This window comes from Microtus oregoni, unplaced genomic scaffold (assembly GCF_018167655.1).
Source record: "Microtus oregoni isolate MIOR12 unplaced genomic scaffold, Mior012 000107F_000, whole genome shotgun sequence".
Classification (NCBI taxonomy): Eukaryota; Metazoa; Chordata; class Mammalia; order Rodentia; family Cricetidae; genus Microtus; species Microtus oregoni.
In genome coordinates, this window is record NW_024544722.1 from 1,300,660 (window position 1) to 1,328,545 (window position 27,886).

The following is a 27,886-nucleotide window of genomic DNA, read 5'->3' on the forward strand; positions in this document are numbered from 1 at the left end:
CAAACAATTCAAAGAGAGCATAATAGCATACAGTATCAAAAGTCCCTGTGTATTTTCCATCTTTGTGCGGCTTTAGTTTAATCTCTATTTCAATCTCTATTTCATTTCTTTTTACTTCTATTTTATATTCTCTGTATATCAGAGATCCCCCTGACTCTGCCTCCCAGGCATTGGGATTAAAGGTGTATGCTACTACACCTTGAACTCACAGAGTTCTGTTTGTCTCTGCCTTCTAGGCACTGGGATTAAAGGCGTGTGCTACCACACCTTGAAGTCACAGAGGTCAATCTCCCTCTGCCTTCCAAGTGTTGGGATTAAAGGTGTGTACTACCACACACAACAACTCTCTTCCTTTTTTTTTACTTTAAAAACTTCAACTTTTAGCCTGCATATATTTTTAACACACAGTAAACTATTTAGAAATTTTCTTTGTCTTTGAATCTCTCTTTACTGTATATCTCTCTTTTTCTAACCACACGAGCCTTTAAATTACTGAGCAATATGGGGGGGATTAAACCCGTGGCTTTACCAGCTAGATCCAGTCCATTCCTTAGCTTTCCAGCCTCATGGCAGATATACAGGCTATAGCCATGTTTACTGCCACAACTCTATGGCATTTCAAGGTCCCTGCCAGCAAGTGAGCTTCAGCAGCCTGTGCTTGCAAACCACACGAACCGCCTACATAAAAAAGTCAGAGTTTGCCCTGGCAAGACAGCCCAGAAAGCCAGCATTTTTAAACGGCAGCAGCTTTTTTCCTGCTATGGCTGAAAACAAGCATTCAGTCGGCTTTTATCAACACCATTTAAGTGTTTCGTGACCGGACCTCTTAAGAACTGCAGGGTTTTGCAGCTAAAGCTGAGTCAGGAAGCCTCTCTTAGATGAGAGCGTTTGCTTGCCTCTAGCAAGCAGAGTAGACCCGAGAGAGTGCTGCTACCAAGAAACCATGCACAAAGGTGTCATTTTGTTCTAGAATTACTTCCCAAGCTGTCTCAGGCTTTATGTGGAAGCAGTTGTCCATGTGGGTGCCATTTGTAGTAATATGAGCTATTATATATATATATATATTTGTATATATATTGTATATATTGTATATATCTTATATATATGTATATATGTGTATATATATAAAGGAAACTACCACTGCTTTTTGATATTACATCTATAGGTTTTTAGGTAAAAATATATAGTATGTACATACATATAAATACATACACATATAATTACACACACGTGTGTGTGGTAAGAAGAGGGGGAATGTCACACATAGCTTATGCCTATCCTAATGCTTGCTGTGCAGTTAAGGCTGGAATTCAGGCAGTTCTCCTGCCTCAGCCTCTGAAATAATGGCATTATGGCATGAGCCACTGCACATGGCTCTGTATTTGCATTAGTTCTAGACTGTTATGGAGTAATCTACTATTACTTGTTATATTTGGTGTTATAATTTTAGGTTTGTAGGTGAAGAAAGGAGAAATAGTAATTGATTTTATACTTTCCTGTTTTTATTTGGTTGTATTTCATGTTTCAGGGTAGCTTCCTGACAGTACTTTTCTCATGTGTACAAAGCCCCGAGCTTTTGGAATGCTACCCTTTACACAAATAATTGCCCATGTGTTTTACTTAAGCCAGCACTTTAGGTTTCAGTATGTCTCATAAATTGAAGTTGGCCTGAGAGTCCAATAGAAAGACAAAATTGACTTCAATTTCAGGCTTCCTTGGGGGAGAATTCACCTTATCCTTTAAATGTCCACACACTCTGTTCCTTCTCTAAATGGTCTTCACAGTTTTAGTGCTAATATATTTTTATTACCTTATTTATTTTCTTAGTTAAAATATGCTCTTAGGAGCTTTAAAAATAACCGTGCCTCTTTCATAAGCTTCTACTTAATAGGCATTGTCATAATAGGTCACCTTTAGCATTACTAATGCTGAGACCCCAGCACATTTCTAGCAAATCAAATCAGGTTTTATTTAGTTCAATTTAAAGAATGAATCAGCTTTGGATGTCTTCTAAATGAATTACAAATTAATTGGCTGAGTGTGTTCAGTGTTCTGTTCATTATGCCTTCCATTCTGACAGTAATGTAGGTTAACTCGCACTGGAGAATTTGGCGCAATGGAAATTCATGGAAATATTCATAACGGCAGTTGTGATGAATTATTTGAATCTCCCTAGAATCTTCAACAGTTGGTTTTATTCTCCGTTTTGAGAATTTTAACCACCCAACTATTGTGCATTCATTGTAGAATAAACATCTAATGTAAGTCTAGGTGAGAAATAAATTAAGGTTATACCCTTTGATCAAGGAAAAAAAAACTTAGATGACATGTTTGGATTCATTCATAGAAAATGTATGATTTAGTAATAGTACTTACAATAAATGTTATTTAACTTTTTAAGAAAGAAGGAACCGATTTAACTAATCATTTTTAACGTTTATTTTTAAGTTATGTGTATGTGTGTTTGCCTGAGTGTGTGCTTGTGCAACACATGTTTGCAATTGCCTGTGAATACCAGAGTAGGGGTTAGATCCCTTGGAACTGGAGTTATAGGTAGTTGTGAAGCATCCAGTATCAGTTCTGGGAACCAAATTTGGGACAAGAAAGGACAGTATAGGCTCTTAACTGGTGAGCCATCTTTCTAGCCCCTTGTAATTGAATTTAATAATACACATCTAGACACACACACACACACACACACACACACACACACACACGGGGGAAAGACACGGAAACAGAAAGAAGAAAATCTCATTAAGCCTGAAGCTTGCCATTTTGCCTAGATTGGCTAAGCTGGTAAACATAAAGGGTTCAGTTAGCTTCATTTCCCAGTGCTGGGGTTAACTGGTCTACACTGCTTTTTACATGGGACATGGAGATTTGAACTCAGGTTCTTATCCTTACACAGCTAGTGCTTTTGCCCATAGTACCATCTCCACAGTACATATTTTATTTCCCACTTTTATCTGAATCTGATTTAGGAGGTCCTCCATGTTAAATTTGAGTTAGAAATAAAATGCTAAAGGGTATATGAGTAAGACTTATGCGAAGGGTAGTTTTAGCGTGGAGCTAAGTGAACTTTATCTCAGGCAAAAGGCAGCACCAGAGCCCCCATTGCATTGCTTTTTCTGTGGAAAATGAACAAATGGCTATTTGCTCCAGAGGAAAGATTCCATCCAAATCCAGCCTGGGGAATCAGTGAGTTTGTTGGGCTTACGTACTGTTGGGCTCAAAGCCACCTGCACCATACAAATGCCCATCCTAGAATATGTGGGAAGAAAATCGCTGAGCTGCCTCACAGAGCCCTGCACTTGATTAATCTGCAGTATATGCTAGCACTGAAGGTTCTTGCAGTGAGGAGGCACACTGATTCTAGTCCCTGTTGAGGTCCTATACCCTTCAGTCTGCACTACCAGAGAGGATTGGTGGCTCTACTACCATTAGTAGAGACTCTAGTATTGTGTTTTATTTCCTTACCTGATGAAAGAATCAGTGTTATCTTTGATCTGTGGTGGTAATGAGAAAGTCTTATTATGCTCAGACGAAAATACTATGGTACAATCTCATAACCCAAACCCTATGATTTGAAACATTTTCTAAATCACTATTATCTATCTATATGTCTGTCTGTCTCTGCCTTCCTCCATAGCTCCCTCCCTCTTTCTCTTCCATTGTCACTCCACCCAACTCACTGTTCCTTCCCTCCACTGTACCCCACCTTCTTTCTCCCTACCCTCTACTTCTCACTTCCTCTTTCCTTCTCCTTTACCACATCACACAAACACATAGAAAATTTCAGGATATATGTGTGTGTGTGTGTGTGTGTGTGTGTGTGTGTGTGTGTGTATGTGTATGTATATATATATATATATATATATATATCCCCAATTTTTAGATATTTATAGTACCCTGTAATATAATTGTATACATCATAGGGATAAAGCTTATAGATAAAAGTTAGATATATTTTTATTTCAACCTCTGCAATGAGCCCTTTGTGCCCTACTGAATGAGTCCTTTGACCTTTCATTTTGCCTCATCAGCAAAATGAAAGTCATTATTCTATCAAGTTCCTAGTTTACTTCCTAGGGTGTGTCTAAGACTCATTGAATTAAACAATATATAAAGAATGTGGTATATTGTGTTTTTTAAAAGCCTAAAAGCAAAAGATGTTGAAGCTATAAATATTATTCATTTTTCACAATTAAAATGTCCTCTTACATTTTGCTTATTTGCCTTTTAAATTCAGTATATTACTAGGGGTCCTTAAGTTTATAAACCTGCTGCATTGTAATGAATTAAGAAACAAATTGATAAAACAAATGGAATTGTTTGCAGTTTGGCCCAACTGGGAGGGAAAAAAAGATTCATAGTTTCTCTCTACCTTTTGTGTAGCATTTCTAGAATTTAATAGAAAAAAATGAAACAAGCTATGAAATATGTATAGGTTAATTTAAGTTGTCAGAAATGTGTGAAATCACTTCTTAGGAATCAAGTACTTTGGATGACTTTAATCTTTCTCTTTCTATCTGCACAACAACTCTGGATTATCATTATAAAGCAGCACTCTGATGGATGCTATTTTTGGTGTGTGTGTGTGTGTGTGTGTTTTCATATATGTTCGAGGTATACATATGTACACAAATTTAGACATGTGTGTAGAGGCCAGTGTGTCATCACCAGGGATTCCATAGACTTCCTTTGAAACAGAGTTTCTCATTGTCTTGGAGGTCATAAGTTAGACTAGGGTTGGCTGACCGATGAGACCCAAAGTTTTTTGTTTTTTGTTTTTTTCTGTTTCTGTCTCCCAAACAGTAGGATTACAAAAGCACACAATTATATTGGGCTTTTGCATGAGTACCTAGGACCCAAAGCAGGTCCCTCTGCATGCAAACTGAGTGCTTTATTGAGTGAGCTGTGTTATCCCCAGCCCCCATCATTGTTTTCTTTTGTAATATATGAATGGGAATGTGTGCAGTAAAGGAAAAAGTTTGAAAGAATATGAATTAAAGTGTTAAGTATTATTCTAGGTTGTTAATTTAAATTATCTTCTTGTTTATCTGTTTGCTGTAATGAACATGTTTGCATAGTGAAGAACATTACATTGCTGTCTGTTAAAAACAATTCTATTTCTTTCATACTAGTATACTGTATTATGGAAATTTAAAACAATGAAAGTGTCTATTTTCATAATAAGGAAATGGTAAAACTCATAAAATCTATCTGTTATTTTGGTGGAAACTTGGGTTCATAAACTCATAATCTCAGTTTCTCTGTATTTTAAACAATTTAATAAATAGAAATTAACAAAAGCAACTGAATTCATTTACAGTTTGGCCAAAGTGAGGGTAGTCTAACTTCCTCTCCTCATGCTGGTAGTCATCTCAGAATTCATACAAATCCAGAAAGCAAAGGCTAGAACATACATAATGGTAACTGTGGGATAGGTGAATAAGTCCTTTTCTGCCACAAGGAGACCTGGCTCTGAGGTTTTCTCTGAGGAAGTTTTTTCTTTTCTTTTCTTTTTTTTTTTGTTTTTTTTTTTGTTTGTTTGTTTTGTTTTGTTTTTCGAGTCAGGGTTTCTCTGTGGCTTTGGAGCCTGTCCTGGAACTAGCTCTGTAGACCAGGCTGGTCTCGAACTCACAGAGATCCGCCTGCCTCTGCCTCCCGAGTGCTGGGATTAAAGGCGTGCGCCACCATTGCCCGGCAGTTTTTTTTTTTTTAATTTACATCTAGATAGAGGAATATGAGATCTTAAAGATCCACCAGTTTGAAAGAGAAGATAACATTTTATGGATTATAGGATTCTCCTTTGTTCCAGAACTGATAAAAGTTCTTTGTTACAAGTTTATTGCTTTGATAAATAGAGAAGGCCTTTTTGGGGGAGGCCAGTTTGAACTCCTTACTCCTCTGTTCACCTTAAACCTGCTAATTTTGCAAATGAACTTAACTTGGTACTTTTACTTCCCACCCTGTGAACCCTCTCAATATTATTGCTTCCTTTGATCATAATCAATTTTAAATGTGTTTTCTAGCTCCAGGACCGTACTCAGTTCAGTGACAGAGACTTGGCTACCCTTAAGAGGTACTGGGACAATGGTATGACCAGCCTGGGCTCTGTATGTCGAGAGAAGATTGAAGCTGTTGCGACTGAATTAAATGTTGACTGCGAAATAGTTCGGGTAAGACATGTTCAGTAATTTTCATACCTTAGTTGATGAGGAGCATAAATGAAAGCTTGAAAACTAGCAGCACGGGGTATTGCCAACAATATCATTAATGAAATAAAAAGACCTGCATAAAGGAAGGCATGCTTTTTCAAAATATGTATCTGATAAGGAAATTATGTCCAGAGTATATAAATAACACAACTGAGTAATAAAAGACAAATAAAGCATTTTTAAATAGCTATATATATATATGTTATATGTATAAATATTTTATGTATATTATATATAAACATTTCCCCAAAGTATAAAATTCTCATGAAACCAATGAAAACATATTTAACCTTAATATATATGTATATATACACCTATACATAATTATAGAAATTAAAATCAAAACTCAGTGACATAGTAACATCCACCATGATGGATATAATTAAAAATACAGATGCTCACAGGTAGGTCAGGACATGGAGAAACTGATACCCTAATGCTCACCGCTAATAGGAATGTTAGAGGTTTACGTTTCCACTTCAGAAAACTGTGCTCCAAAAGTTTAACATAGATTTATCTTGTGTTAGTAATTCTACTCCCGGCTTTATACTTACATAATAGAAAACATAGGTCCTCCAAGAGAACTCAAACACAGATATGTCTTATCCTTGTAGCCCTGAAGTGCAAATAACGTAAATGTCCTTCAAATGAATACATAAAATATGGTATAGGCATATAATAGAATAGAGTAGGTCCATATAAAGAAAGCTGATGTTGATGCATGCTTCAAGAAGGAAAAGCCTTAAAAGTATTCTGTTAAGGAGCATAATCTAGTGACAAAAGCTCACATAGTATATGATTAATTTTATATGAAATGTGCAGAACAGATACATGTGGAATCAGTAAGTAAATTGGGGTCACCAAGAACTAGGGGTAGGGAGATAAAGGTAATAAGTGGTAATGGGTATAGAGTTTCTTTTTTGTCATTATGTATTATTTACAAAATTTGTTGTTATTGATGAACATATCTATTAATATCTTGAAAAATCTTAAGTTTTTATGCTAAATGAGTCAATTGTATGATATACCGAATATTCCTTATTGAAACTGTTTTAAAAGTGTTACTACTATACTATGTAAAAGAAAACTGCCACATCCAAACATTAGGTATAGCTTATGGAACCCTGCAGAAGACTAGGGAGGAAGGATTGTAGAAGTCAGGAGTTAAGGACACCAGGTCAACATGGACCACAGAATCAACTAACCAGAGCTCATAGGGACTCACAGAGACTGAACTGGCAATCAGGAAGCCTTCATGATTCTGACCTAGGTCCTCTACATATATGTCACAGTTATGTAGCTTGCTGTTTTCATGGGACTCCTAAGAGGCCAAGCAGGGGTTGTCTCTGACTCTTTTCCTACTTTTAGGATCCTTTTTCTCCTACTGAGTTTCCTCATCCAGCCTTAGTATGAGGGTTTGTGCCTAGTCTTACTGAAACTTGATATGCCATATTTGGTTTATCTCTGGGAGACCTGCTCTTTTCTGAAGGGTAGTGGATATGGGAAAGATGGGAGGTGGGGTTAGAAGAGGAAGGAAAAACTGCAGTCAGGATATAATATATGAGAGAAGAGTAAAGAAAAAAGAAAAATTGCATGAAATGATCTGAAATGAATCTCGTGTATTACAATAAATAATTGATGAAAATAATTGTACTAATCAATTGTGGGGATAGTAGTTTGTATGCCATTTGAAGGGCATTTATATGAGGTTGAGATTATTATGGTATTGTAAATATTTAATAATCTTTCTTTAAGGAACTGGTGCCTTCTTTTGGTTGTGGGTTTTTTTTTTTTTGTATTTTTTCCCATTTACTGGTTTCTGTGTTACAAAGACTTCCCCAATTGAGTTTCCTACTCTCATTCAGCTTAGAGGTAGGAAGAAAAGATAAGATTTGGCTTTGTGCAAGGGTATTACATGGTTTCAGCCCATACTTAAGGGTCATCTCAGAAGATCCCGAGGGAAGTATTTTTAAAGAACAAGTGACAAAACATAAAATTCTTCCAGATGAAATAACATTTTTTTTTCGAAAATATAAAGAGAAGATGAGGGGCAAAGTTCTCTCCAAATAAATACAACTCTAAAAACATGTACTGTCCTATTCAGAGCTTTGCTTTTTCTTATTTTGATCTGGGTGTAAATCAATTTCAATCCTGTGTTGCTGAGTATGCTGCTGTGTGAGAGTGTATACTAACAATGAAAAAGAAATGCATCAGAAACATCCTGTTTTCAAAGAGTTTTGAGTACAGCAAGAGGATGATCCAAAAAAAAAAAAATTACCAGAGACCATATGAATGTGGAATTGTAGAATGGAGAACCTAAGTAAAGACCACAAATAGGGAAATGTGGGGCTTGTTTTTTTTTTCAGTTTTATTTTTAAAAATCAAAGATGCTTGCTCTCTAAGCCATGGCCTACACTTAAGCCTCAGTTACCGTGCCAGAAGAGAACTAGCTAGCACCTGAAAATTGTCCTCTGATTATCACAAGCACACTGTGGCATGTGTGTATCTGAACATGAATACACACACTCTATACATATACAGTATATGTGCACATATACATAAACACTAATAATAAATAAAACACTAGATATGTTTAAATATATTGTTAATTGAAATAGAATTCTATCACTTTGCCCTCCCTTTTCTTTCCTTAACCCCTTCCAAGTTACCCTCTCATGTCTTCCCCAACTCTCAAGTTGATAACCTCTTCTTTGATTATCAGTGTTATGTATATATAGAGAGATCAGGGAGAGGGAGGGAGGGAATCAGCATTTTGAAGTTATTTGTTAATAATTTTTCACAAACTTTCACAAATTCATAAATACAACTTACTGAGTCCCTTGTTGTTTATATATATGACTTCAGGGCTGATCATTTTGCATTAAACAACCCATGGATAGGGGTCATCCCTAGGAGAGGCTAATTCTCCTTCTCCACAGAAAGTTGCCTATATGTAGTTAGTTCTTTGTCTAGGGATGAGACCCCACAAAATTTTTCCCTTTCATAATAATGTACCCATTGTTATTGCCATTGTCCCAGTCTTGTTGATGCCGCCATTTTATGGGTGGATTGTTTCACCACACACTTCCTGGTATTCTGACTCTTACATTATTTCTGCCCTCTCTTCCATGATATGCCCTGAGACATAGATACAGGGGAGATGTTGTGCAGATGTATCTGGTAGGGCTGAGCTCCCTACAGTCTGTTGATCTTTGCATTGTGTCCACTTGTAACATGGTAGTCTTTTTTTGCTGTAAGGAGGGACTCCATTGATAAAGGGTGGTAGGATAAGTTTTATTTAGAATGTAGTAAAGAATTATATTGGTCTAGCAAAGTGGCAGAAATAGATTCTTTTCTAAGGTTCATGGCCCTGAGAAGCTGGCTGTACTCTCAATACCAGGCATGATTTCCCTCCTACTGAGTGGGCCTTAAGTCCAATTAAGACACCTGTTGATTGCCATTGACATGAGTGTGCCATTTATTGTGCTTTTTATGTATATCTTACCATCATGGTCAGTGTCATGATTCCTAGATGATGTAGCTGGGTAGGACTATTTAGCTGCTTCCCTCCCTTGAAAGTTCGCATAGCCTATTCTGGAACCATAGAAACTAGGGCATAGGAAAGAGGCTTTCGGGTCAGATGCAGCTCGAACCAGCTGAGTTTGTGTCCTAAGTTGTGGTGTCTTCAGCAGCAGAATCCCCTTCAAACCCTGAGAGGCAACCAAGGGCTGCTTTCAGTAATCTATATTGTTTCGGCAGTTACTTGGGACTACATGACCAACTATTTGAAAGGAAATTTCTTGTGCCTGGTACTGGGGGTTTTGTTAAGCTATGGTTCTTGTGGGGAACATTGTGAGCCCAATTGTCTTAACTTCCTTTAAGTTATTTGTATAAAACAGCTAAATAGTTTCAAGGTAAAGTTATACACATTGCAAGTTCTGTAGAATTTGTTTTAAAAACTTACCTACTCTTCCCCTCCTGTCTTTACAATAGCTGAAGTCAAACACTTTTTGTTCCATTGATGATTCCTTTGGTATTTACTTCCATCTGTGAATTAGCTGTGAATTATAGAAACACTCAAAATAAAAGTGGCTTAGACAAACCCTTACAATTTTGTCCAGTGGATATGCTGTCTTCAGCTAGTATAGAAATTCTAGAGGAGCCTTAGAGATACTAATGCATTCTATCTTTTTTTTCTGTCACTTGTATGGTACAACACTTCTTCAAGATCCATAATGATGGCATATATAGCTCCTAGTAATACAACAGAGAGAAGAGAAAATACCAATAGTCTTTCAAAAAGAGACTGTAGAAACTAGCATTAAACACTTTCACTTCCATCAAATTGGCTAAAGATTTGTCACATGGTCATAACCAAACTGTAAGGGAAGCTACAAATAGAGTTTTACTGTGTCAATCACGGGCTCAGCTAAATAAACCTGTTATTACTCTCAAACAAGGGAGAACAAACATGAGGAATATCCAGCTGGCTCTCACAAATCTGTTTACATTTCCACTTTTTGAAGCTATTTTTCCATGTTAGTGTCTGTTAAATTTGTGCTATAAATTTTAAGGCTTTTAAAAAAATCTTCTGACATTGCTTCCTTAATCTTTTCATTTACTTATATTCATATCTTCCCTAATATCCTCCCTTAATGTTGTTTAGTATAATATTCAACATGAACATTAGGTTGTTAGGGTGATCTGGCATGATAAACCAGGGGTGATTCAGCCAGTTCAGTCAGCTAGGCAGAAGTCCCCTTCTTTCTTTACAGCTCTATATGTCTTCCTCCTAAAACTGAGGCTTCATTAACAAGGGCAAGCATCCTCCAAAGAGGTCGACTATTCTTCCGAGAAAGGTATATAAGTAGTAGCACTTCCTGTGAGACCCTCCAAAGAAACTTGCAAAAAATTGACATCATTAGAATGTAAATACTCGATACCTTCCAACGATGTGCTGCAATTCTGTTTTCCTTTAAGGACAATATACTTTACTCCCTTGGAACTTAAAATCTACTTAGTTTTTGCTTTGGGGTTTGTGAGACAAGGTCTCCCTTGTGTAGCTCTGGCTGGCTAATACTCATCATGTAGTCTAGGCTGCCATGGAATTTGTGGAAGCCTCAGCCTTTCATGTGCTAGCGCTATCAGTGTGTGCAACCACAGTATCATTCTTACGTTGTCCTTTTGATATTTGCATGTTTGCTTTTTAGTTTTCTAAACTTGATCATTTTTCCTCAAACCTTCTCAATACTTCCCCACAGTATCGGTTTTGTCATCTTGAAGATATGTTTTCTGAATCTGATGACTCACTCCTATCTGTATTGGTTACTTTCTTTACCAGGGACACAACTATTCCTCTGTGATTCTTCCTTTTAACCTGCATTTCTTTCTACTCTGCCTTCTGCAAATTTTATGTTGAATCTGCCACTGGTGATAATAAGCACTTTGTGTTTCAGGGCTTCACGAGACCTTTTGTACTTCCAAACAAAGGACATAATGATAAATTATTTTTTTTAAAAAAAGTTTGCTTCCCAAATGCAAGGTAATATAGCCCTAGGATTCCTGGCGAGGATTCTCTCAGTGAGTTTTAGGAATGTACTATTTTTTGTTTTCTCTTTTCTTTTAAGACAGTGCTATTGATATGAAGACCGCAATCAGGTTTTACTGTGTGCATAATCTACTACTATACCTACAAAAGCTCATAATATTCAAGACAATGATGAAGTGATATTTTATTTTTCCTTAAAATTGGGAAAATCTCCTTTTCTTTCTAACAAATTTCTAACTTGCTAGCATGCTAACAGCAGAGGGAAAGTTTGGAGACATGATGAGTTACAAATGGACTTTTTCTGCAATATTTGATAAATTGCTCTGAGAAAGAATTTTTGCCAGAAAAAATATCTTCTTGAGATTTCAGAAGAAACTACTCATATGTTGTTAAGAACAGAGGACCTTCATAGTACTGATTGCTAAAGTGAGCTTTGCTTCTAGATGCCTAGTCAACCATTACTTATGGTATAATTTTTGACATTTTAGATTTGTTTTTCTTGTTATGTCATATTATCTCCTTGATTCATGGAAGATGCATTCCAATACCTCTAGTGTATTTCTGAAACTGAAACCCTTTGTATACTGATTTTAGCTTGTGTATACATGTCTATGAGAAGGTTAGGTACAATACAAATTAACAGCAATGGCTGATAACAAATAAAACAATTATAACTCTGTGCTGTGATAAGAGCCATGTGACTGTGGTCTCACTGCTGAAAGTCAAGACAAATGTCTCTATTTACAGACTGCAGTTGACTACTGGCACACGATTCCTAGGGTTGTTATTAAGTATTATTAGTTACATATGTGTGCCTCTTAAATTTTAAATATTATTTCCTGGATTCCTGTCTATTGTTCATTGATTTATTCATTTAACAACTGTGCACAGAGCACATACCATGTGCCAGAATATTCTGTTCTGTATTGTATAAAGATTGCATTTTTTTGTTTTGTTTTTCAAGGCAGGATTTCTCTGTATAGCTTTGGTGCCTGTCATGGAACTAGCTCTTGTAGACCAGGCTGGCCTTCAACTCACAGAGATTTGCCTGCCTCTACCTCCCGAGTGCTGGGATTAAAGGCACGTGCTACCACCGCCCTGCTCAAGTACAGATTTCTTAAGGAACTTGCGGGTGCTGTAATGTCTTGGAGCTTAAGTTAGTCATAAGCAAAAATATATTTCACAAGGCTGTAGAGAAATTATATAGGAACACTGCTTGGGGGTACTTATAAATACTCAAAAACCTTTAGTATTTATAAATCCTCCATCTTGCTGCAATTCTTTTATAATGCCTGTATTTTTCATCTGTGTTTGGGTTATGGTGGACAGGTCCAAATGTACCCCTTTATGGCCAAATGTTTGTATAAACAATACATGATTATACATTTTGTAAAATTTTAATAAATTGCCTGGAAAATGAATGTACATTTTAAAATTTAAGACTATATTTATTTTTAGAGGAGTATAGATAGACTTGAAATATCTTTAAACAGACCAATATTTTTCAATTATATAGTAAGCTATTTTCTTTGTTTGTTTGTTTATTAAAACAGAATTTCACTCTGTAGTTTGGCTAAGTAGCTGAGATTAACAACCTTGTATCACAACAGTTCCCTCCCTTTAGCCTCCTAAGTGGTGGAATTATGACAAAAGTCACAAACCCTGCCTTCTATTGTTCATCACAGACATTAATTTCATGCCAGTGAACACTGAGGCAGAGCACTTGCTTAGCATGTGCAAAACACAGGGTTAAATCCCCAACACTGAGAAAAAGAAGTCAAGTCTTTAGGGGACTGGGAGTGTATTTCAGTGGTAGGGTGCTTAGTATGCATAGCTTTAACCCTGACATTGAAAAAATGGTTAAAATGATAAAGTTTATGTGCTAGTATTTGATTTATAGCTTTAGGCCTAGCACTCAGGAGATAGAAGCATATTTTTAGGCCAGTTTCATCTACATGGTAAGTTCTAGGCTAGCCCAGAGCTGTATAGTGATATACTATTGCTATAAAGAAGAAGAGGTAGAGGGAATAAGCACCCTGAGATTAATTCAGTGCCCTGTTATTACATGGTCTTTTTCCTTTCCCTCTATAAAATTGAAAGATTTAGTTAAATATGAAAAAGTCTTTGCTATACTATGTCATTTTGATTAAATGGTCTAGCTTGCTCTCTTTGTAACACTTGTTTACAAATTTGGTTTCTATTTGCTTTTCTATGTATGTAACCACTACTGTATGATAAGTTCAATTTCTTTTTTTTATTGAAAAAAATTTCCACCTCCTCCCAGCCTCCCATTTTCCTCTCCCTCCTCCCACTCCTTTTCCCCTCCCCCCACTCCTCTCCCCCTCCTTCTCCAGTCTGAAGAGCAGTCAGGGTTCCCTGCCCTGTGGAAAGTCCAAAGTCCTCCCCCCTCCATCCTGGTCTAGGAAGGTGAACATCCAAACTGGCTAGGCTCCCACAAAGCCAGAACATGAAGTAGGATCAAAACCCAGTGCCCTTGTCCTTGGCTTCTCATCAGCCCTCATTGTCCGCCATATTCAGAGTCCGGTTTTATCCCATGCTTTTTCAGTCACAGTCCAGCTGGCCTTGGTGAGCTCCCAATAGATCAGTCCCACTGTCTCCGTGGGTGGGTGCACCCCTTGTGGTCCTGACTTCTTTGCTCATGTTCTCCCTCCTTCTGCTCCCCATTGGGACATTGGGAGCTCAGTCCGGTGCTCCAGTGTGGGTCCCCATCTCCATCTCCATCCATGGCCAGATAAAGGTTCTATGGTGACATGCAAGACATTCATCAGTATGGCCATAGGATAGGGTCATTTCAGGTTCCCTATGCTCAGCTGCCCAAGGAACTAACTGGGGACATCGCCCTGGGCACCTGGGAGCCCCTCTAGGTCCAAGTCTCTTGCCAACTCCAAGATGGCTCCCTTAATTAAGATATGTGCCTCTCTGCTCCCCTATCCAACCTTCCTTTATCCCAATCATCCCGTTTCTCCAAGTTCCCCCCATCCTCCCCTTCTCACTTTTCTCTCCCCATCTCCCCTTACCCCCCTCCCACCCAAGATCCCAATTTTTTGCCCGGAAATCTTGTCTACTTCCCATAACCAGGATAGCTATATGTTTTTCTTTAGGTTCACCTTCTTATTTAGCTTCTTTAGGATATCAAATTATAGACTCCGTGACCTTTATTTATGGCTAGAAACCAATTATGAGTGAGTACATCCCATGGTCATCTTTTTGGGTCTGGGTTACCTCACTCAGGATAGTGTTTCCTATTTCCATCAATTTGCATTCAAAATTCAAGAAGTCATTTTTTTTTTTACTACTGAGTAGTACTCTAATGTGTATATATTCCACACTTTCTTCATCCATTCTTCCATTGAAGGACATCTAGGTTGTTTCCAGGTTCTGGCTATTACAAATAATGCTGCTATGAACATAGTTGAACAAATGCCCTTGTCATATGATCGGTCAGGGTGTGGTAACATAAATCTTTCATTGTAGAACATGGGAGTCAGAGGCACTTGTTTTTCTACAACTATAAAGCCAGCCTGCTCTACATAGTGTGACTAAATAGTGAGATACTTTCCAGAGGATGCCTGAGTAACAGCACATGAAAGTGATATACTTATATACTTAAATAGGTGTACACACATTAATATATACATACAAAATTATAATACAGAATAAATGGCTCAGGGGGCATAGTTCAGTGATTAAACACTTGCCATGCAAATTTTAAGGACTTGAGTTCGAATCCCAAGAATCCATGAAAAGCCAGTATGTTAGTACATGTCTTTAATCACACTGTTCCTAATGTGAAATGCAAGGCAGAAGCAGGAGAATCTCTGGAAGCTCAATAGGCAGGTAGACCTTGCCTTGAACATGGTAGAAGCCAGAGACTCACACCCAAAGTTCTTCTCTGACCTCCACCAGCAAAATAGGACATGTACTGAATTCAGATATGGAAACACACACACACACACACACACACACACACACACTATACATATATATATCACACACAAACTAAACTTTAGAATATATTCAGAGTATTGTCCAATTTGTGGCTGAACTTTAAATCTGTAATTTATTTTTAATTCATCTTGGTATAAGGTAAAAGATTTAGGTTGAAGTCCATTTTTATTTATTTTTTGATGGAGATACATCTGGTCCAACATTGCCTCTTAAAGACTCCCTGTAGCTTGATTGAATACATTGTACACCTTTGTAGGAAGCCAAATAACCGATCATACTTACCCAATTTTTGAGTCTTCTATTCCATTCCCTTAATCTAATATGTATTAAATATGGCTTCCTTCTACTTAATTTTAGCTAATTCTTTTCCTTTTTAAATTATTGTAGCTTTTAGCATATGAGTCCTATATATACATATTGTATCAAGTTTTTGTGTAATTATTTTGTTTTGGGAGGATAGAATAAAGTGGAGGACTGGGAGTATAGCTCAGGGGTAAAGAGTCTACCTACTGTCCCTGCTAGGTTTAATCCTTAGAACCATGAAAAGGAAGAAGAAAGTAATATCTTTTTTTTTTTTTTTTTTTTTTTTGCTTTTTTCAAGTCAGGGTTTCTCTGTAGCTTTGGGGAATATTTTTAATTATAACTTCAGTCTGTTCACTTTTTCTTAAAGACGGGATTTCACTATTTAGCCCTGTGTGTCCTAGAATTCACTTTGTAGACCAGGCTGGCCTCAAGCTCACAGAGAGCTACCTGCCTCTGTCTCCAGAGTGTGTTAGGATTAAAGATGTGCGCTAACATATCCAGGTCAGTATGTTTACTTTTACTACATAGATCATAGAAAGCCAATTGGTTTCTTTGTGATGATTAGTATTCTCACTTGCTAATTTCACTCACTAGTTGTTGGAGTATTCCGTGGGATCATAAACTATATCCTCTACTCTGCAAATAGGTTGAGCTTTAGTTCTTCCTTTCTGGTCTGTGTATGCTCCTGTACTGTCCATAAACTGGTATGTGTGTTAAAATCACTTCTATACTGAGTACAAGTAATCAGAATGGATATCTTGTTTACTCTCATTAGAATTTTTTTTAGATTCTTCTACTTTTTACCATTAAGCATGAAACTATCTGCAGGCTGTGGAGTTCTGGGGAGTTCTTTACAGGATAGTTTTTAATGCTGAACTAAATTGTGTTAACAGTTAAATTACTAGTCAAGTAATTTGTTCATACTGTGGTAATTCGCACTTTTGAAAGAACTGCTCCATCTTATCCAAGTTATCCATTGTGTGTACAGAATTGTTTATATAGTTCCTTTATTATTTATTTTGTATCTACAAAGTCTATAGCAATATACACTGTCTCAAAAAACCCAAAAGAAATTATTAATCATTTGAAAATTTCATATATATGATATATTTTGATCATATTAATCCACAACAACCCTATAACTTCTCTCAGATCCACTTCCTCCCAATTTCATGTCTTTTCCCCTTTGATTAAATATAGATTACTTTCTATAAGTGTAATATAGCTAAACACAGTTTCCCCTACATCTACTTATCCCATTTCCTTCCCATCTTTTCTATCCTGATCTACTCCCTTTCTATCTCTCATGTCCTATTTTTTTTTAAAAAGTCCAGTTTATATTGGTCATATACTCATGGATATAAAGCCATCAACTGGAAGCTGTCAACCTGCCAGTGGCTTACACCTTAAAGAAAACTCACTTTCCTTGCCTCAGAAACTGCTAATACCTACCTATTCAACTTAGGGTAGAGGTTTATGAGTGAGCCACTTATCCTCCATGTTGAAATGTTGATTGGCTTGAAGTTGTGTAGCCAACCACATCTGCTGTGAATTCATGAGAACCACAGTCTAATGTCCTGACCTTCTGTCCTTCATTCTGCTCCCTCCAAACCTCTAATCATTTTTTATTGATTTTTATTGAGCTCTACATTTTTCCCTGCTCCCCTCCCTGCCTCTCCCCTCCCCTTCAACCTTCTCTCAAGGTCCCCATGCTCCCAATTTACTCAGGAGATCTTGTCTTTTTCTACTTCCCTTGTAGATTAGATCTATGTATGTCTCTCTTCTTAAAATTGTTCAGATTCTTCTTCTGAAATACTCACTGAGCCTTGGAGAGAAGAATGGAATATAGATGTCTCATTTGTTGTATACACACCGTGCACCCTTATTCTCCATACTTTCATTAGTTGTGAGTTTCTACATTAACTGCCATGCACTGCACAAAGACATTTCTCTAATGAGATCTGGGAACTGTACCAATCTGTGGGTATAAAGACACAAATTGGATAGAACCAAACATGACTGGCAAAGAAAGAAAAAAGATTAATGAGATGATTCCTAAGGGTATTCAGCTATAATCATACATTGTTGCCTAGCCCAACTGTCATCAGAGAGGCTTCACCCAGCAATTGATGGGAGCCAAATATTAGGCCAAGTTCAGGGAATTCTGTTGAAGAGAGAGGAAGGACTGTAGGAGCCAGAGGAGTCAAGAACATCATGAGAAAATCCACAGACTCAACTAGCCTGCATTTATAGGGGCTCACAGAGACTGAATTGACAACTAATGAGCTCATATGAGACCGACCTAGGCACTCTGTGTATATGTGACAGTTGTGTAACTTTGTCTTCTTGTGAGACTCCTAACAGTGAGAACAGGGGCTGTTGCTGACTCTGTTGCCTTTTGGGACCAGTTACTCCTACTGGGTTGCCTTAATAGGAAAGGAGGTGCTAGTCTCACTGCAACTTGTTATACCATGACTGACTGACAGAAATCCATTATCCGAAGAGAAGCAAAGAAGGAGGAGTAGTGGGAAAGGAGAGGAGGAAGGAGGAGGAACTGGAAGAAAAGGAGTGAAACTTTGGTTGGGATGTAAAAATAAACAAAGAAATGAATGAATGAATAAGAACAGCAAAAAGGATACAAATTTCAAGACAGTGTGATACTATGTCCCCTCTGGGGCCTGTGATCTCCCAACCCACGGGTTCTTGACCGGATTTACAGAACTAGGTAAGCGTTTTTTCTCATAGAGCAGGCCTTTAATCCAATCAGAAAATGGTTGATTATTCCCACAACATTTGTGCCACTGTTTCACTGGCAACAGCGTCTTGCCACACTGATCAGCAGTGGACCTCATCGCTTTCACAGCTCACTAGGACTCTTGAGGACTTTTTGCTCTCAGCACCCAACATGACACCTCCTGGTACCATGACTGCTAGTCAGCCAGGAGGAAGCTTCCTACTTGGTACTAACTTAATTCCTCCATGTTCTGTGACTATAGTGTGGAGTATCTTCAGCAATAAAGTCTTACCATCACGTTCTGGTAGGCAACCAAGAGCAATGGCAGCAGCCTGCATTATTTTGAGGGTATCTGGTCACCTCTGACCAACAACTTCAGGGGAGGTGGATTTTAAAGATGTTTTATGTTTATGCTGCAGAAATAGAATAGAAATTCGGACTATACACTGGGATAAAATATTTGTCCAGCACATATCTAACAAAGAATTAATACAGAGTATTTAAAAAATGCAAAACACTCCTTTAAATACTTCAGTTAGAAGACACATTTTACTGAAGAGGCTATAGGAATAGCAAACAAACATGTGGAATGATTTTTAACATTACTAGTCATTAGGAAAACCAAAATGAATTCCATGAATTTTAGTGATTGAGCCTTGCTTAGCATAAGTATAACCCTGGGTTCAATACTCAGCATAACAATATAATTAAACCCTGGAATAATAGAATAATATATATACATATATCTTGATATTATTAAACATTGGAAAGATCTTTCATACATTGTTAAAAAGAATATAAAATGAAAATTTATATCCATACAAAAAGTTATATATGACTTTTTATAGGAATATTATATGTTATAGCCAAAATCTGGGCACAAAATATGTCCAGTTTTCTGTGTGTGTGTGTGTTTTGCCAAGTAGCCCTGACTGGCCTGGTACTATTTGTGTATCCCAAGTTAACATTAAACTCACAGCAACCTTAATGCCTCAACCTCCCGAGTGCTAGAATTGCAGGCATGTTTCACCACACTTGGCCTACTGTTTTTGATATTGTTCTATAATACTTTAAGTCATAATTCACAAGAAGCAAAGTGAAGAATAAACAAAATATGTCTCTGAAATTTGAAAAATTTGTGACTCTTCATTTATTTTTTATCTTTTTTTTAATTTATTTATTTATTAAGGATTTCTGCCTCGTCCCCACAACCGCTTCCCATTTCCCTCCCCCTCCCCCGATCAAGTCCCCCCCCCCCCTCATCTGCTCGAAGAGCAATCAGGGTTCCCTGACCTGTGGGAAGCCCAAGGACTGCCCACCTCTATCCAGGTCTCGTAAGGTGAGCATTCAAACTGCCTAGGCTCCCACAAAGCCAGTACGTGCAGTAGGATCAAAAACCCACTGCAATTGTTCTTGAATTCTCAGTATTCCTCATTGTCCGCTATGTTCAGCTAGTCCGGATTTATCCCATGCTTTTTCAGACCTAGGCCAGCTGGCCTTGGTGAGATCCCAATTATCTTGATAAAATGTATTTGAGCTAGCCATGGTTTCTTGTACCTGTAATCTTAGCACTGAGAGGACGAAGGCAAAAGGATTGCTTTTAGTTTAAGGTAGCACAGGCTGTGTTGTGAGCTCCTGGCCAGCCTGGATTACAGGGTGGGAGTCTTTCTTTAAGACTGCACAAAGGCAACAAAAATTAAGACTAATGATATAGTTCAGTAATAGTTTATTTGGCTCTCTGAGTTTGGTTCCAAATATTGATTAAAAAATAACCATCTTTAATTGGTTCTAAGTCTAATAAAATCAAAAATTTAGACTACTAGAAGCAGGTATTTTGAAGCCAAAGATATACAGAGAGGGAACATGAGCGACAGTTGTAGCTGTAAGCCTAAATTCATTTATCCATTTTAAGAATTTGGTAAATTATTTTCCTTAGAAATAAAAATAAAAGCAGGAACAAAAGCAATGTTTAATAGCCTGCATGTCATTTGAAAGTCTAAATATTTAAATAGATACTCTCTTTTGCTAAAAACAATTTTTTAGTTTTGCTTAGTGCCATAAAAGTTTTGGTGCTTCATGTGTTTATGTGTCCTTTCTAATCATATTTTACGCTTCATTTGTTTGTTATTCTAATGCCTGGGTTGTCTAAAATTGCTTATATTTCTCTTACAAAGACTTGGATTGGGAATCGAAGAAGAAAATATCGTTTAATGGGAATTGAAGTTCCACCTCCAAGAGGAGGCCCTGCTGATTTCTCTGAGCAGCCTGAGTCTGGTTCTTTGTCTGCACTCACACCAGGAGAGGAAGCTGGGCCTGAAGTAGGAGAGGATAATGACAGAAATGATGAAGTGTCCATCTGTTTGTCCGAAGCAAGCTCTCAAGGTACTTTACTGCATCTCCTAATAACAGCCTTTGGAAAATTCTTATATTTTTACTTGCTTTTCAGTGTACTGCACTTTAAGTAAAGAGTGTTCAGAACATACGACCAAGTGTTTGAAAGAAACAGATTTGTTTTTAACGCTTCTATGTAAAAAGTCTTCCATATCAAGTCATCACAAAGAATCACATCACATCACATCACATCACAGTAGTGATGCCCTACTTTTAAAAATGTTAGCTATTACAATAGTCCTTATACTAGAATCAGGTAAATGATTACGTTTGGAATTCTAATCAGCTAGGCGAGAGCTTCCAAATATTTCAACAAGTATGGTATATTAAGATGAATAATAGGCTTGTGAGCTGAGATACTAGTTGCCATTCAGTGCTTTTCCCCTAGCAAACTGAACAGTGTCAGGCAAAGTATTTAACTCTGCTCATTAGACTTCCCTTCTTTTCCTATTAAAGGAAGTTAAACAGGCTCATCTTTGTATTACCTCTCAATGATTCCCTGAATAAGTCTGCGTGCTAGAGCCAAGATTAATACCATGTACCCAAGAGAAATATTCGATTTAACTTCGAGCACAGAAATAAATAGTCCTGGTATCATATTTACATTATATATAATGAAAATATTCCTCATAAATATAAAATCCAGTCATTTTTAGTAAAGTTTTTAGATCTATACCATTAAAATTTTATTTTAGATCTTTTTGTAATCAACGAAGGAAACTCCCCATGTTGACTCACTGCCTTTTCTGTCCTCAGCATCAAGCATACTAACCTGCTTTCTGTCTATGTAAGTGTGTCTTTCTTATGCACTTTTCAGAATCTGATAATAAAAACTATAGTCCTTTTGTATCTGTGCTTTAGAAATTAAAAACCTCTCATTTGCTTGTTTTTTTTTCATCGATATCAGTTAAGTATATTGGCAAATTATTTTCTGGTTTATTTATCTGTTTTGTGTGTATACATGTGTTTGATGTATGTAGGGACACACAAACCCAGAGATCTCTTTACTGGTTCTAGCTTGCTTGTTCTGGGAATTCCCTGTCTCCCTCTGATCCACTGGACTAGAATTACTGGTGGGCAACCATCCCCACTCCACTCCATATGGTTATATGGTAACTGTCCCCACTTACGGTTATGTGGCAAGTGCTTTGCACATGGAGCCATCTCAACAACCCCTTGTTTATTTCCTTGACTTTTAACTTTTTATGATTCATCTACACATATATATTCATATCCACATGCATGGAGAGAGAGCTAAAGAGAAAAACTGGCTTGCACTCACTGTGCTGCAAAAGACTGGTCTTGGACTTCCCAACCCTTACCTCCCAGGAGCTTGGATGAGTAGCGTGTGCTTTTTTTGCCTATCAATACTAGTCATCTTCAAGAGTGGCTTTATTTGTGTGATATAAAATTTTATGTTAGGGTAATAACTGATTATACAAAATCATTTTTAGCAATTAGATCAAGAATAAATTTGGCAGCAGCCATATCTTTTGTGTTCTTACTGAGTCTTTCTGTGAGCTCTGGAATGTTAGTTAACCAGTTACTTTAGATACCTCAGAAGCTCCAATGTAGAGAGGAGGGTGACTACAAAACATTATCACCCCAGGTTGAAGAGCAAGGTGAACAACTCCTCTTTTTTGGGATTAGGAGAATAATCAAAGTATTATTAATGGTATAGCTTTATCAACATGACATTATGTAGGATAACAAGATGTATTATTGAAGTGATGAAGTTTGGATTTGATTATTTTGAATTAGAACTTGTCATTTCTCTGGATGAAAGCTCCTGGTTCTGATTTTTCATGGTAAAATTTTGGGGTATAATTTTTATATTGTCAGACATAGAAATATTTTCCCTTGTGGTTTCATCCTTTGCATTCCTAATTAAAGTCTCTTCTTGCATACAGTTGTGAAAATAAGCTCATATATTCGCTTCTGGCATCCTTATGGCTTTAGTTTAACAATTTTATATTAATTTCACTGAGAATTTACTTTGCTTTAAGATGTGTGAGGAAAATACCTAATTTTACTTTTCCAAATAATTCAGCAACGGTTGTACACTATTTGTTGCATAATTCATTCTTTGTCCAGTTAATTTCAGTACAGCTTTCAAAAATTAATTATGTATTTATACATATGCATATTCAGGTACACATACATAAACACATGAGAAAATTCTGAACTTCCTATTATGTTACATTTATCTGTTTTTAACTGTGGCTTTATAAAATCACTTACTATCTGGTAAAATTTTTATTTTAGCTTTAGATGAACTGTAAAATTCTTTAGCTCTATCTTCTCACAATTTCCTCCTCAAAATGTATGCAAAATTTTTACTCCTATCACATTAAATAGTCAGGCTATCATTATAAAGATTAATTCGGTTTGCAGTTCTGAGGCTTAGAAAATAGCTGCAAATACACAGAGACCTGTTGGGTAATATGGGTCTGGAACTCAAAAGAGAGCTTTAAGTAGGGAGAAGAAACAGCAATCTGACAAACAGAGGCTAATTAGTACCTCGCCACAGAAGCAGAGTTTTGATTGAGAAAATTAAAATCCCAAAACAAAACAAGACAAGACAATGGAGAAAGACCATGTGTTGAGAAATATTTACATTTTGGGGCCCCAGGGGGAAAAATGGCTGCTGAAAGAACCTTCAGGAAGAACAGAGCTGGATAGTGTGCCGTAACTAAAACCAAGGAAAGAAAGAGATTTCAGAAATAAGAGGGGTCATTATCTCAATGATATCATAGAAATTGAGTAGAAAGGAGAGGCCATTGAATCAGTCTTTAAGAGGTTCTTTGCAAAAGCAATTAATTGCATGCCCAAGGGGCAGGCAGGCAAATTGTAATAAGTAGAATAATGATAGGGACAGAGAAAAATTGTCACTGTTGAGAGGACAGCGAATTTTAAGTCCAGGTGTTTGGAAGATTATCAAATGTGAATATTCTCTGACTCTACCTCTTTCTCTCTTTCTCTCCTCCCCTCTCCCTTCTCCCTCCTTCTTCCTCTCCTACCCTCCTCCATCTTTCTCACTTAAGGCTACAAATGATAGCAGAACTTAGAGGGGCAGGAACTGATGCAGGCTTCACAATCATTAAGAAAAAAAATGTTGTATGATTTCTAAGGTCATTTGTCCTCATATGGTTGGTCTAGTAAATATGTGTTTGTCTTCTGTTAGTCTTTCCAAAATTCTATGTGCCTGGAGATTCTTGGGTGGCAGTAATTACATGATGGGGTCTTTAAGAGCCCAATGCCCGACAGCTATTTGAAGTGAGTAAGGAAGAAGAGGTTTGTATGTTTCTCTGAAAAGGCAGGCTTGCTATGAGGGCATACTCTGAGGAATCAAAAGGCATAGGCCCCTGAGTGCAGAGTTTCATTCCCAACTGCTACTTCCCCTCCTGAACCAGAATTTTAGAAAATCAGCACTTAATGTGAAAACAGTGCATGTTAATTTGAAGGTCTGTGTTAATGATCTGCATTTAATAAACCACTGCTCCTCTACTGGCATCCTTTGTCATATAATAGAATGCTGTCTAGATAGCTGGCATAGTATTAAAGACCTAATGAGAATAAGAAGAGAAAGAATTTAATGTATGAATCAAAAAGTACAGGATGAGACGTAAACAATTCCCCTGGTGGCTTATTTTTCACAACTGCACAGTAACCTTTTCATTCTCATCAGAAATTGCAGCAGAAAAGCATTTTCAAAGACTGGAAGGAGACTCTTTGGTGCTGTTTCCTACTAGGCCTGTACAATTTCTTCATTTTGCTGATGGAGAATACTAATCTGACTGAGTTGGCTATGTGATCTTTTTGTAAGAACTAATTATATCGTCTGGCTGAGACTAATGCCCTAGCTCTAAAATGCACTGACCTATATTCTCTTCCAGTTTGGGAAAATGTAGCTAGATTATGTTTACATTGAGATTTGCATTGATGTCTTATTAGAGTTATAAAGATAATTCAAAAACCTAACAACTAGAATTCATAGTCCTTGTACACAACTGTTAATTTAACAGGATTAGAGTATTTTAAATGTCTAAAAAAGGAAAAACTTTTAAATTGGTGCTTGCACATTATAATACATGTTAAACCAAACACATGAAAAAAACCATACAGTTTCTTTCAGTGTCTTTACAAGAAAAAATATATTTCTTCAAATTGTGAGAAGGGGCTAGCTTTGCTGGCTAACCAAAAGTGTTCATGATCCCTTAACAATTTCACATGCAATCCTTTGTTTCTGAGCAAGCTTGTCGGTCCCTGACACAGACCTTCTGACTCAACTCAGTTCTACCTTGTGCTTGACCTTCTGCTTCCCCATTTCTTTTCCGTTTTCCCGGGAGGAGTGAAGCTAGGCATGGGTGGACTGATCTGGCAAGGAAGGAAAAGCTACATGGCTTCACCCCTTATGTACAACTTGGAAACTTCAGCAAAAATAATACTTGGCTAACTCACCTCCTTCATTTTAACTTTGTTTTCTACCAAAATATATTTATTATTGAGAAATTTAAAGATATTTTCACTCTCCTGAGAGGCAAATGGTTTAAAGTATAGAAATAATTGATGCAACATTACATTGGTAGAAGTGCCTCTTTTTCAACTGTATCTTAGTATGTGGAGTGTGTAGAGTGCATGCATTAAAAGATAACTCCCCATGGTTTACATAGGGTGCCCTCTAAAGTTTCACTGATTAATTCTATTTTTTTATTTTTCAATTAACAAAGCTGCTTTTTTTGAGGAATTACCAAAACACATTGACAGTGTCTGGATCTTAAACTTTCGTTGATGCTGCAAGTATCTATATGCAGAAGGAAGCATCGCCTATTCAGTTTATCACTCTGCACCTTCTTATTTCAGAAGCCTCAAAATAGCTTTTATTTAAATTTCCTAAAATAATCAAACCATGCATAAATAAGCTGTCAGTGAACCAGAACTGTATATAAAGTTCTGAGTAAATCTGAAGAAGTGTACAGCAATCCTGTAAGGAATAGTACCAGTAATGATCTTGTTGGTGAGCAATATAACCCCTCTTCTGAGACCACTGTACCTAATATCAGATCTGAAGCTAAAGCTAATGAAAAATTTCCCTCTTTCCATTTCATTGCATCACTGATTATGTAGGACTTGAAATGTCTGTGACTTGAAATGTCTAAATAATGACTAGGTAAACTTTTCTTTGTCTAGGATTCATTGCTTTTATAAAATTTTAAATTGACTTGCCTTACATTTCACAAATAAATGAGATCATGCATTTTTTTTCTTTCTGTCTGTCTGGCTTATTTCACTTAGTTAACATCCCCTGGGTTCATCCGTGTTGCAGCAAATAGCAGGGCAAGGAAGGTCAAATAAATCAAATATAATACAACAGTGGATTTTTGAATGGGGAGGGGAGAATGGAGATACAGCTCAGAGGGTACAAACTTGCAGTGTGTGTGATGAATAAGAGAAAAAACCTAATGAAGAGCGTGAAGACCATAGTTAATGATAATGTATTGTGTAGTCAGGATTTTCAGTATGTGATGATAGCAGGTGTTGCCTGGGGGATGGGAAACTGTGAAATGATAAATATGTTAATTTACTTCATTATAGTGGTCTTTCTGCTATATAAATGTATATTGTGTTATATACCACACGTACATACAATAAAATTTAATTTAAAGTGTATGGTAGAGATAAGAAAGTTAAATTGAATTTATACCAAACATTGTATTAAAATTCTGCTGAAGTTTTCTTGGATAGCACACACTTGAATTCTCATAAGCAATTCTCCTAAGTGAATTTCTCCTAATCCTTCCTCATGTTTCTACGTGGGGATGAATGGATTAGAAAAATCTTAGGAGGGCTGATAAAAATTTTTGTTCTGCTTTATAAATTGAATTAAAATGTTGTTTACCTAGGATCTGAGGAATTTTACTAGTATTTATTCAAATAATCTCCATGAAATTGCTGTGAAGAGAAGAGAGACCCAGAGATAAGCAGTGCTACTCTGTTTTGAAAGCATCTGGGAGAGGGTACTATAAAATAAAGAGGTTAGGGGGTAATGTATGCAGACTCACCCTGGCCTTGAAGCAGGCACTTGCCGAAGCTCATCACAAAGAGCTTTTTATTAGACTAGATCCTCTAAATTAATATCATTTGTCTCTATTTTATTATTGTAAAATATTGAATTTGATCCAAAAAATGCATCTCCATTGTAGGAAATATTTGGAAGTACCATGGAAATGGAAAGACTCTTACTCCTTAGTGAAAAACTCTGTGTAAACAAGAGCAAGGGCATATTTTTGCAAGTATTTACTCTTTGCATATGTACAAGCATGTACAACAGTAAGCATGTATATACTAGTACTTAAATAAACCTACATTTTCATAAAATTGGAAATCTGCCTTTGTAATTTTATGCCATTTATTGAGAAATTTTTGTTTTTGTTTTATTACAATGAGCAAAGTCTAGAGTAGTAAAAAGGCCTGTAAATTCACCACTTAGGATGCAGAGGTGGGAAAATTGTTGAAACTTTAAGGTTAATATGATCTACATTGAGTTTTTTGTCAGCCAGGGCTATGTAATAAGACCTTATCAACAAAAAATAGGAAAGAAAAGAAAACAAAAATGAGTATTGTTACCAAAAGAGCTTAACTAAACAAAATTTAAAAAATTGAAAATTAAAGTAAAAACCATTATAGTTATATATAATTCTATCCAGGCATAATAACAGA

The 27,886-nt window shown here is 36.8% G+C and overlaps 1 protein-coding gene across 1 annotated transcript in view; it reads left to right on the forward strand.

Annotated features, from left to right (window-relative positions):
* The window catches only part of LOC121443450 (highly divergent homeobox-like), a 123,291-nt gene that overhangs the window by 81,875 nt on the left and 13,530 nt on the right, over nt 1-27,886 (forward strand). The window contains exons 5-6 of the mRNA XM_041645203.1: nt 6,036-6,182; nt 20,950-21,157. Of these exons, the coding sequence (XP_041501137.1) occupies nt 6,036-6,182; nt 20,950-21,157 (355 nt within the window). The remainder of the gene's footprint in view (nt 1-6,035; nt 6,183-20,949; nt 21,158-27,886) is intronic.